Source organism: Zootoca vivipara, chromosome 3, assembly GCF_963506605.1.
Source record: "Zootoca vivipara chromosome 3, rZooViv1.1, whole genome shotgun sequence".
Taxonomy (NCBI): domain Eukaryota; kingdom Metazoa; phylum Chordata; class Lepidosauria; order Squamata; family Lacertidae; genus Zootoca; species Zootoca vivipara.
The window spans coordinates 53,193,327-53,205,936 of record NC_083278.1 but is presented as its reverse complement, the minus strand read 5'-3'; the positions used below and the strand labels follow the sequence as shown (position 1 = coordinate 53,205,936).

Below are 12,610 nucleotides of genomic sequence, written 5' to 3'. Positions count from 1 at the left end.
AAAATGTCACCAACATTATTGTTTTCCCCTTCAACACAAAGGGCTGTGCATAAGACAGCCCATTGTTGCTTCCCAAAGTGGGTTGTATTGGAGGTGTAAATGATCACAGGCTCAAGTTCATCAATTTTGTTGAATAAATTAAACTAGTTTTAATTGGATTTTGAATGAATTGTTACTGTTTTGAATTTGATTGTGTCATCCTCTTCCTCAGCGTGTTGAGCAAACCACTGTTCTGAATGCTTTGTATAGGGCAGAAGTCCCTTGGGGGTGACTTTATACAATCAAGGAGGGGTGGCCTGGAAAAGTTAGGGAACATGGAGGTAGACTTTGGTTTGATACAAGCGTTCGTGGCCACGCAATCTGAGTGTTTTTTTCCTTCTTTCTAACCTAGCCTACCCCTTTCAGCCAGACGGTGACCCATACACTAAATTCAATGGGGCTTACTCTCGGACTAGCGAGTATAGAATCGCAGCCTCAACAAACAACATTTACCATAGCTGCCAAGTTTTCCCTTTTCTCACGAGGAAGCCTATTCAGCATAAGGGAATATCCCTTAAAAAAAAGGGAGAACTTGGCAGCTATGACATTTACTGTCCGGAGAGCTTGTCAATGGGCGGTAGAAACATGCAGCCAGCAGATCAATACAGTACAGTACAGTACACATATGACATGGAGCAGCTATGCAATGCGATCTGTGCCACGTTGATTTCAATGCAAACGGGATCTCAAGCCTACGCACACCGCCTTGTGGGCGGGGAGCCCCCTATTGGAATAATCAGCGCGCGTTTAGGATTCTCACTTGCTCGCCCCGCCCCTTTCCCGGCAACCTCCGCGCGGCGCATCTATCCCCGGCGCCGTTGCTAGGGACGTCCGTGCGGCGAGCGAGGCTGCGGCGGGCGGTTGCTAAGGGCCGCACCCGGGGGAGAAGTTGAGGGTTTGTGTAGCAGCTGGAAGGCGAATCCCACCCTCGCTTTTTCTCCAGCTTCCCCGCCGTCCGGAGTGGATGGCGTCGCTCCGGAGGCTCCTTCCCGGGAGAGCGCCCCAGTTCCTTATATAGGCCTCTCGGCGGCCGAGGGCAGAGAGCGCCCTCTTCTCGCCCAAGGTAAGCGCTCTCGCTGCGCCTCCCCATCCCGCGCAGCCTTAGGCTGCCATCCTCCTGTGCGCGCTTCTTGGGCAGTTGAGCTCCCCCGGGATTGGCAGCGCAGGGTCGGGCTGTGCAGGTCACCTACCGGGCGCTCTCGACACTGGTCTCTCCTCGCTGTTGTCCCACCGCCCACGGCTATGCTCTGTCCGCCGCCCCGCGTCTCATTTCGGTGCCATTTACGCAAAGCAGGAGTTTGCGCTGCAGGTGACGCTTTGAATGCCGTGGAAGTGAACGATTGCCTGATAAACTGCTTCTGACCAAGTTGCTGTGAAAAGCTGTTGAAACTCTTCTGTTGAAACTGTGTCTCCCATGTCAGCTGGCCACTCTGCTGTCTTGGAAAATCAACGCTCAGGTTTAAAGCTACCAATGTCGTATTGCCATCTTTCTTCCTGCCTTCCTGCCCCTTTACGGAACCTTCCAACTCTTGGTTTCCCCACGCAAAAATAGAATATGTAAGGGCAGATAGTTGACTTGATGGTTTTCAATTCACAGCTAAATCCCATTGAAATTGGTGGAATCTTAAGTACACAGCAAACTTTTTAATTGCATAATTCTCAGTGCCAGATTTACGTATAAGCTAAACAAGCTATAGCTTGTTGGAATAATAATAATAAAATTAAAGAAAAAAACCCTGGATGTACAGTTCCAAAATATAAGATAAAAAACATAAAATAAAACCTACACACAGCAACAGTGTTTGGTGTTGTATAGGCTCCTATGATGTAAGTAATGGCCTGCTAGCCTGCTCCCTAAAATATCACTGGTTTGCTCATTTCTATATACAGTATAGGGTGGCTACATTCTGCATGGATTGGTTGTATATTTTGTTATGTGCAAATGGCTTTAGATACCTATTAGGTCCATAAATTACCATATAGCATATATTCAACTCAAAAAAACAGCGACAATTTGTTGTTGACAAAGAACAGCTGGACATATAAAGGGCCCTATTACCTTCAGTAGCTTAGGGCCTCATCAAACCTAAATCCGGCCCTGATAATTCTGTATATGTTTACTTTGGAAGTATCTTTACAGAGTTCAGGAGGATTTATTCCTCAGTTCAAGGTACAGAGCAATGTGACATTAGGGGAGCAATCCTATACACAAGAAGCTAGTGTAAAGTGGTGGCAAGTTAAACATACACCATACACCAGAGCCTAATGGGACTACTTCTGGCTGAGCTGGCCCAAGCCTGGCAGAGGGAAAACAAACCTTTAAAACAGTTACACCACCCTTTTGCATATCTCCCCCATCCCAACTGAGCCAAGACCATCAGGTGAGATGTTCCAGGAACATGGCAGGGAGATAAGCTGGTGTATCTCCTGTTAAGCCTAGGATGGAAGGAGTTAAGTCAGTGTAGCCCAGCCCTGCTGGCAACTCTCAGCCAGAGATCTGCTAGATCTTAACCCTGCACATCCTAGTAGCTCTTCCTATAGATTGCTCCCTAGGCACTTCTTTCTCTGAATTTACTTTTGTTTGGGTGTAGTTTCAGGTATTAACTGAGTTGTCTTCAGTACTATGTTAGTGTCAGGGAGTTGTTGCGGCTACTCCCGTGTAAAGACGCTCCAGTCCGTTCTGTCTTTAAGGGTTTTATTGTGCATACTATTTACAGTGCAGAGATAGCAGAAAACATGACCTCCTAGTCACTCTCACATAGCTGCCAAGTTTTCCCTTTTCTCACGAGGAAGCCTATTCAGCATAAGGGAAAATCCCTTTAAAAAAGGGATAACTTGGCAGCTATGCTCTCAGAACCTGGCAATGGTGCCCATCTGCTTCGGGGCTAGCATAATAGCCTGGGGACCCTGAAATGCCGCCCCCTAGCCCTATGTTTGGGCGCGCACCTCAATTTGGGCGCCGGAAGGAGCGATGCCCCTTGCTTGCTGGGGCAGTGCCTGGGCTCCTACGCCTCCCTGAGCTGTCCCTCCTTCACTTGTTGGTCAGAGTGGTGCAGAGCCTCTGATACCTCACTGAGCCCTCCCTCCGCCATCTCTTCCCCAGAGCGGTGCCAGGGCTCTGATGCCTCGCTGAGCCTCCCCTCCATCCCGCTTTCCCCTGACCCGCTGCTAGTGCTGTCGCTGGGCGAAGTGCTGGTCAAGGTGATAGGGGGAATGGAGGAATTATTTAAGGATGCCAAGAAAACCCAACACTTTCTTTTTATGACCTTGATCACCCATTGTCAGTCCAAAGCCATATCTGTAGGCCCATTCATGCTAATAAAGACAGATAAAATAGCACTCCTTTTACCTGTGTCACTGCTGCCTGAGAGAAAGTCAGTAAAGGAAAGAAAAAACCAGGAATTTGGGCCAGGGAATGTAGGTAATACAGCAACAGCAGCTAATCATATAAAATTAGAATTAGATTTCTATATCTCATATTTCTGTTAAGAACTTATTAGGCTTCATTTCCTTTCAGTTTAAAATCTGTAAAAGCTTAGAGTGAGTTGTGTATTACTGAGTATTACAGAAATCCGATGGCTTATGTTTATTTCTTTAGATGTCTCATTTTTCTAGTGAAGATGAAGCTCTTTTGCAGTCTATGCTCAGACAGTTACTGCAAAGTGTCAAAGAAAAAATCACAGGAGCGCCATCAGTAGAGTGTGCAGAAGAGATTCTTCTACATCTGGAGGAAACAGATGAAAATTTTCACAAGTAATTTTTTTGAAAGTTTACTTTTGTGTCATCATTGAAGGAACTGAATAGTGACTGCTGATCCATGTGGGGAAACTTGTTGCTGCAGTTTTGCAGCTGATGACTGGCAGTAAGCAGTGTTTTTGATTGTGTGTTGTTAGAACATTGTGGGTACGCATACATATAATGTTCAAGTCAGTTGATTTTAGAAATTGAGATGTTACAATCCTGCAGATGTCTTTAAGAAACAATTTCCAACTTAGTTAAATGCTTGTCTGTCATTCACAGGGTGTTTCTACCAAGCTACTCATGTGGAAAGAATTATTGCTTGCCCCAGGTCTGTGGACAAGCGGTTAATTGTAAGATACTTTGGAATGAAAAAAATACTGAGCCATCTGTACAAATCTAGCAGGCTGCTTTGTGACATTATGTATAATAACTGAAAACATTTGTGAACTATGCTTTTTGAGACAATAGATATATCTTTATATTTTCCTTTTTTATGTGTGTTTGAAAATTTTGCAGCCATAGGATTATGTAAACTAAGTATTTATGGAGAAATACTTTATTTTTTCCAGTTGGCAGATAGACCACAAATTCTTTTAAAGCTCTGTGTGAGTTAAATACCTAGTTTCTTTTCACCTCTGCAAATCTACTGTTAAAAATCTGCTAATCTTTCATGACACCTCTACAGCAGAGGTGGGGAACCTGTGGAATCTAACAACCAGATGTCTCATCAGCCCCAGCCAGCGTGGCTGGTGGTCAGAGATGATAGGAGTAACATCTGGAAGACCACAGGTTCCTAGACCAACTCCTGCTGTACAGAATTCTAGCAGTAGCCTGATGAAATACAGTTTATGTAACATTGAAAATACAACAGCACAAAGTAAGTTATACTTTACATGTTTATTGCAGCTATGAATTTGTGAAATATCTTAGGCAATATATAAGTAGCATGCTGGGCTCCGTAATAGAAGAAGAAACTGAGAAATGTACATCTGCACAAAATCAGGGTGAAGGATCTGGCTATGATACACTGGTTCAGCATGTTACTAAAAAGACTCGAGAATCAAAAGAGTGAGTACATGTACAAAACGCATGTAAAAAACTACAGTGTCCAAAAAGAATGACTTTCTCAAATGTTCTTTCCTGCTTATACTTGATTTTATCAGTTCCTGACTCTGTCCTTCTGAAATCGTGTCCCTTCATTATTGTAACTCTTGTGATTGACTTCTGATTTTATATTGTTTGTAATATTTTCTTGCTTAAGCCAGAAAAATTGTATTTTATGCTGGCATTATAACTCAAACAAGTTTCCCTGCAACAAAATACTGCAGTGTAGAATACTGCTGTTCAGGTTTCCAGCCATTTTATCATGTCCTCATCCCCTGGTTTTCCTCTCCTCTCCTTGAACGTTAGCCAGCATCCCAGGCCCACTGAACATGCCCAGTCCTCACTAGGCTAATTTCGGGTTGTTGTTTTTTCCTCTCCTTTTGGATCTTTTTGAGGGTGGCGTGGGGTAGACACACTTGGTATCCAATTCCAGTTACATTTATTATTTTTTGAGTTGATATCTACAGTATAGTTTTTCAGTGTGAACCAGGAATATATGTCTGTTGTGTGTGTTTCCTCCTGTTTCTGCAGCTCTATTCTACTCCCTCCCAACCATGTTAGTTTTTCCTCTGCATCTCAATAGTTCTGGTTGGCCACTATGAGAACAGGATGGTAGAATAGATGGGTCACTGGCTTGATCCAGCAGATTCTTCTAATCTTCTTGGTTTGTGCTGTCGAGTAGTTCAGGGGCTGGGTGTTGTTGTTGTTGTTGTTGTTGTTGTTGTTGTTGTAGTTCAGGGGCTGGTTGTTGTTGTTGTTGTTGTTGTTCAGGGGCTGGGTGTTGTTGTTGTTTTGAATTGGTGTCTCCCTTCCTTAGCTTTCCACCCTGCAGAGTTTCAAACAACTGTGCTAGGTACCATGGAATAATGGCATGGTGTCGCAGTCCTATACATGCGTACTCAAGGAGTAAGCCAGTTGAGTTCAGTGGGTCTTCCCTGTAAATGTGCATAGGATTGTAGCCAAAATTGTAGTGTGTAGTTTGACCGGAAATGTTGAGAAGATATATCCTGCTTAAAACTAATTCAGATGAATTTGTACAATAAGCTCTTTACAGTACTGTAAGTACTTTACCAAAGAATGTCACCCTCCCCCCTAAGTTAAAAGTTTCACTGCAATTACAGTACATTTTACAAAATGTCTCTGGAAGGAAGCAGTGTAATAAGTACAGCCAATTTATTATCTGCAAGCCTTCACAAAAATTACTCTTTGGTGTTATTTTTTAGTATTTGTTGCAGTAGTTTTTTCTTCTGCATCTTTTTAAATGCTACTTTAAAGCACTGTGCTGCAGAATACCTCACTGTAACAAGCTAGAGGTATAAACACAACGTTTATGCATCTTTTCTACCTCTAAGAAGGGATTCAGGGAGGGACTGTAAACTATAATCTAATCTGGAGCCCGTCAGGTGGTCCAGTAAAAAGATTTTGGTTAAGTGGGATTTTCACTGTTCAGTGTAATTACATTAGTACTGTTGGATGTGAGGACATATCTGTCCTTGGCATTAATTGGGGGAGGCCTGTGTGAGCATGACACTGCTGTGTGTATACTTGTGCTTTTGTGTTCATAGGTGGTATTGGATTAGGGTACATGATAGTCAACAATTTCTGTGAATAGTAGCAAAATTAGAACTCCATTATAATTATTTACAACTGAAAAGAAATGCATTCAATAAATACTAATTACTGAAATGTTTCTGTCAGCCCAGTTAGTTATGAGCCTTTACCAAACAAAATATTATTGGAAAGCTTGATCACTTTAAATATAGCCAGATAACCTTCAGTCAGTGGGAGATTGCAAGACGAATGTGAACGTACCAAGGGTAAGGAGGACCCCTTGTAGAAAAGTTCAGTGAACCTCTAATGATGAGATCAATCTTAGGAACATTTTAATAGTAATTTCAATGATATGTGGATGGCCTTGTTCTGTGAGAGGAAATTAGAAATGTCATTGTGAAAAACTTCGTTACTTAATCAGTGCTTAATTGCTTTTATAAATTAATGTGTGGACTGCTGTATTTTTAATAAGCCATTTATTTACATTTAGGAATGGCATGTCAGTTTTGAGCCAACTGCACAAAGAAATATTTTTTAGAGAGCACAGATGAATGCAATCCCTGTAGGGTAGCCTTTGTTTATATATATAAAAAAACACCCAAGGCTACATACTGTTATTTAGGATTCTCAATCTTCATGGGTTTCTTTTTTAAGACTGTAAAGAAGAGTGATTAGGAAGGCAGTGTTTAAAGGCACAAATAAATATCCCATATACCCTTTACTTCACAGTACCCTTTCCCTTTTCACTGGGAGGACAGACTAGTGAATCTCTAGTGGGAGGGAGTTCCATGACCTGGGCATTGTCAAGGATATGGCCCTATCTTGCATCATTGATACATCTGTTGACAGGACCATATTAAGGACCTACCCTGCAGACTACAGTGTCTGACTAGGCAGATACAGGAAGACACAGGAAGAGACAGTATTTCCAGCATTTGGGTTCTAAATTGTTTAGGGTTTTATATGCTAACATTGGCACCTTGAGTTGGGCCTAGTAGCAAATGGGCATTTAGTGAAATTCCAGAAGGATAGGTCTAATAATAGTAATAATAATAATAATACCCTTATTGTCAATGTACAACCTGCGCACAATGAAATTAACCAAGCCTCCCCCCCCCCCGGTGTGCATGTCGCACAACACACCAATCCCGAAAGTCAGTTGCACTATATTTTTTTCCGTTCAGCAGCCTAACAGCCCACAGATAGAAACTATTTTTTAGCCTGTTGGTTTATATACTTCTATATCTCTTGCCCGAGGGTAGAAGATTAAAGAGGTGCTGGCCGGGGTGTGAATTGTCCCTGAGAATTTTTCTCACTCTCCTAAGGCAATGATCTCTTGCGATGTCATCTAGCGGGCTCAGGGGACAGCCCATGATAGCATGTGCTGTGTTCACCACCCTCTATAAAGACTTTATGTCCGTGGTTGTCAAGCCAACGTACCACACTGTGATACAATATGAGAGGACACTTTCTATTGTGAACCGGTAAAGGAGGTCTTCAGTTGTAGTTTAATATGGTTCTTTCACAAGACCCTGAGAAAATGGAGTCTCTGTTGGGCCTTCCCAACCACCTGAGTTATATTGCTTTTCCAAGTGAGGTCTTCACTAAGGTAAACTCCCAGGAATTTAAAGGAAGAGACTCTCTCCACACAATTTCCTCCCCCTGATATACAACGGGGCTAGTTCCCCTCTCTTCCAAGTATAAAATGATAGTGTTCTGCTGCAACTTCCAGATTGTCTTCAATGGTAGCCCCATGTAGATTGCATTGCAGTAGTCAAATCTAGAGTTCAGAAGAGTACGGCCTACTGTAGCAAAGCTGTTGCAATCTAGGAAGGCAGATCAACTTAAACTGGAGATAGGCATTCCTAGAACTGAGATTATTTGGGCCTCAAGCAACAAAACTGGTGTAGTCTTTGAATCTGCTCCTACAGGGGATAGTGGATTCATCCAGAACAGATTTATTCCCCACCTGTCTTGTCAGAAAATATATAGAACCTAAACACCCAAGGCAGCATTGGCTAGGTTTCCTAAAGATATGGTTTGTGGTTCAGCAATACAGAGACTGTATTTTCCTGTTCCTTTTGCTCTTTGGTCCCGATACTAGCTTGGTTGCTTTGTATCTGAATGTAAATCAGTTTGCTATGGCAATCTGTGACCTTTTCTATTTTCCCGTTAATTCTCCACTTTCAAGTTTATTGTGTAAAAGTCCTTCCGTGAATAGGTACTAACATTTGTATGATTTCACTCACGTATGGTTGGGCATCTCTGAAGGTAACTTCCCAACCATTGCTTCCCCTTAAAAGTTTCTGTTCTGACTGCAATGCTACCAGTGAAAAGAGACCACTCACTTCCTATTGACTGTACTTACCTACCCACAACTAAGTCCCATTGATGTTAGTGCTTAGGAGTTCAGCTTGTGTGCAATATGATTTGTGAACTTTAGTCTGTTTGTTTTTATAACATTTGTTCTGCTCTGAAGGTATAGAGAAATGATGCATTCTCTGAAGAATGTTATGATGGTTGTAGTTGAATCTTTAATTAACAAGTTTGAAGAAGATCAGATGCGCTATAAGGAAATTCAGAGGAAAGTGAAAACAGAACAGCACAGCAGTTACTATACAGATAATTGCTCTGATAGTGATTCTTCATTTAATCAGGTATGGTCAAGTCTATGTAATAATCTTGTTGGGCCACCATCTTTTATGCTGTTGTAACAACAAGGGTGTAAGGGGAAGAAAGGGATGTGGTAAGGAATGGAAGAGTGACTAGCTGGCCATAGTTGCCATTCTATCCTCCCCTGGGCTGGCCCTTACTTCCCTGCTGACATAGAGCTATGCCACCAAAATAGCTGTCATATCTAAATACACTCCCATTAGAGTTAATGGAGAGCCCTAGTTGGTTTCTGTGATTTCATCTTCATGTTCCTGGTCTTGTTTGTTGCTGATGAAATCAATGAGAAATTCTTTCTCTCACTTACACTGCCAGACTTGAGGCTATATTTTTTTTAAATTGTTACTGCAAAATCAATAGATAAAATCCATTCCATTTAGATCAAGAGCTGGAAGCCTATTGGTTTTTATGGGTTTGTATTATCTCCACTGAAAGTTAGAATACTTTATCTGAGGGCATACATAGAATTCTCACATCATTAAGATTTCCCATCAATCTCAGTGCAGTTCTGTGTGCACGGGGTACCCACAATATTGAAGTCAGTTTAAGTTGTTGTTGGCATCTGTGTCTCGAGAGACAATGAAGTGCTCCTCCAGGGGTGTAGTCAAACTGCTGTGTTAGCAGCACTGAAGTGACCTCCCTGAGGCGCAAGCCTGGGCAGTGTGTATGGAGGCCCTGGGATGCCCAGATGACAAGACCCCCTTCTTGGCCTTGCTAATATGGCCCAAAGGAAAGCAAAGCTTGGCTGCAGGAGTTGCTGGAAGGAGGCATACAACCGCCTTATGGCTCAATATGCCGGAGCCTGTCTTTGCATGCAGGCGGAAGTGTTTGAGGGTTTGAGACCCATCGGCTACCTTCACTTGGTTTAGCTGGCCAGCTGTCACATTCTGACAGCTTCTAGGAGCCACAGGTTAGAGCTGAGTGCAGGGTGGGGACCAAAGGTGTACATGCACCCCATACAATTTAAGTACTAAGCCTAATTACAATACTGTACTGTACTTCCCAGATAAAAGTTAATTAATATTCAAAATGTTTACTATGTACTTAAACCTTCTCAATGATTCTTCCATTGCAGGGATTAGACCAGGTGATCATAGGGTCCCTTCTAACTCTACAGTTCTATGATTCTGTGATTTTTTTTGGGGGGGGGAGCAGCATTATAAAGTTTAGGTCTTTCCAAAACGTCTTACGGTACCTTTATTTCTACAAAATGTTATGGTTGGTAAACCATGTATCACATGTTGTATAATTAAAAATAGAAAGGTTATTAAAAATAGAAAGGTAACATTTTCTCCTTATATTTGATAATTAACAATACCCCCCTTAATATTTCATTAAGATAATGTGAATCCCTTAAAGATAATTTTTATTTCACTAATAATAGCTAATTATTATAGTTATTAATCTTTTTAAATTAATGAGTTACTTAATGAGCATTTTGCAATGTGTTACAGAGTTATACATTCATGAATCAAGAACAATTGCAACTACTGGTAGAAAGGCTTGATCCGGTACAACCTAAGGAGGTGAGTCTAAAAGGTGAATGGACACACCCACTTAGACAATCCTTTTTAAATTTTTTTAGCAAATCTTAAGCTCAAGTTGCTTGAGTGAAATTGGATAGTCTCATTTGGAAGGGGCACAATTGGTTATTAGTTCTTTATACAAGTTTGGGCTTGAGACTTGGGAAGAGGAAGGTGAAAACTAGGCTCTAAAGAAAGCAGAAGTATGGAGGCATTGTGCAGGAGAGCTAAAGGTGGACAACATATAGAGGAGGACAGACCACACACACACACACACACACACACACACACGTTGCACCAGAAGTGGTTTAGTCATGCTGGCCATGACCCGGAAAGCTGTCTGTGGACAAATGCTGGCTCCCTCGGCCTGAAAGCGAGATGAGCACCGCAATCCCATAGTCGCCCTTGACTGAACTTAAACGTCCGGGGTCCTTTACCTTTACCTTACCCTATGTGTGTGTGTGTGTGTGTGTGTGCGCGCGCGCATCATCACATTGATTGAAGATTTCTGTTTTATTATGATAGTACTCTTTGTGATTTTTTTAAACCCACATCTTACCTTGATGTTGCAGGTGCGTCAGGAAGCTATGCAGACATTGTGTTCTGCTCCTCCATCTGATATATTAAACTGTGAGAGTTGGGCTAATTTACGTAAACATCTTGCAACAGCACTTTCAGATCCGGATTCCAATTTCAGTGTAAGGAATTTATTTTTTACCATTCCTAATGTGTCACTTGATCATAATTTATATAGTGTGCAAAATCAAAGTACATGCAAAAATTTTACATACCTCTCAGAAATTCCATGTAGAAAAGTGACCATTAGAATTTTAAATGAAGCAGTATGTCTTTCTTTGTGACTACTACTACTTCTTCCTACAATAGCATGCATAAAATTATGTATGCAGCATTTTAATTGTCCCTGTTGTAGCACAGGGATCGGGAAGCTTTTCTGGTTGGTAGGCTGCATCCCGAGCTTCCCCACAAGCCATTTTGACAGGTGAACAGAGCTGTCAACCTGTCAGCCACTTCATACCATTACAACATCAGGTGGCAACTTCAGACATGCTCACTGTCAGTGCAGATGGGTGATCACAGCGTCTCTGCTTGCAAAAGAATAATTGCAAGCTCAGTTTACGCTCCTGATTGTTCCTTTGTAAGTACTTCCTTACCTGCTCCACACTTGTTGCCACATATGACATGGTTTGGGGAAAACAGCCTTGCGGGCCAAATTAAGAGCACTGCTGGGTCTCATTTCACCTTTGGGCTATGTGGTGTTACACATTTTTGAATGAATGTAAAATATCATCATCATCATCATTATTATTTATTACTTATACCCTGCCCACCTGGCTGGGTTTCCTCAGCCACTCTGGGCGGCTTCCAACAGGATATTAAAAATACATTAAGGCATCAGTCATTAAAAGCTTCCCTAAACAGGGCTGCCTTCAAACGTCTTCTAAACGTTAGATAGTTATTTATTTCTTTGACATCTGATGGGAGGGTGTTCCACAGGGCAGGTGCCACTACCGAAAAGGCCCTCTGCCTGGTCCCCTGTAACTTTGCTTCTTGTGGTGAGGGAACCACCAGAAGGCCCTCGGCGCTGGACCTCAGTGATCCAGGCAGAACGATGGGGGTGGAGATGCTCCTTCAAGTAAACACAAACCTTCTGCCTTCCAATATAGTAATATATCAATAAGCTATCTTATTGTTTGATACAGTGGTAGTATGTTCTCTCGTCAAGGCAACTCTAGATATTAAGGGAGAGGTCATGTAGGTACATTTTGACATGACCTCTATACAACATGTTTTGTGTATATAGCCTGTTGTTTGTGTGTTTATATATAGGCCCAAGTGCTTCAGCTGTCGATCTTTAGGGAGCTATGTTATTATAATAATTTTCAGCTTTTGCACAATATTCTATTTAGAATGAAAAGTCTACAGGTGCATCTGGTGTATATGTTAGAGCTACAGAAACCAGT

At 42.1% G+C, this 12,610-nt stretch overlaps 1 protein-coding gene across 5 annotated transcripts in view; it reads left to right on the top strand.

Moving 5' to 3' along the window:
- The first annotated feature begins 848 nt into the window (after window positions 1-848).
- The window catches only part of TBC1D32 (TBC1 domain family member 32), a 64,835-nt gene continuing 53,073 nt past the window's right edge, over window positions 849-12,610 (top strand). For 4 of the 5 annotated variants that reach the window (XR_004692209.2, XM_035109189.2, XM_035109190.2 and 1 more), the window contains exons 1-6: window positions 849-1,102; window positions 3,638-3,792; window positions 4,687-4,848; window positions 8,915-9,092; window positions 10,560-10,631; window positions 11,201-11,326. Coding sequence is in view for 4 of the 5 variants with exons in the window: in XM_035109189.2 (XP_034965080.1) it covers window positions 3,638-3,792; window positions 4,687-4,848; window positions 8,915-9,092; window positions 10,560-10,631; window positions 11,201-11,326 (693 nt within the window). In the remaining variant the exon portion in view is untranslated. Of the gene's footprint in view, window positions 1,103-3,637; window positions 3,793-4,686; window positions 8,206-8,311; window positions 9,093-10,559; window positions 10,632-11,200; window positions 11,327-12,610 lie in introns of those variants that run through there. The other variant, XM_060272656.1, reaches the window with a different exon arrangement.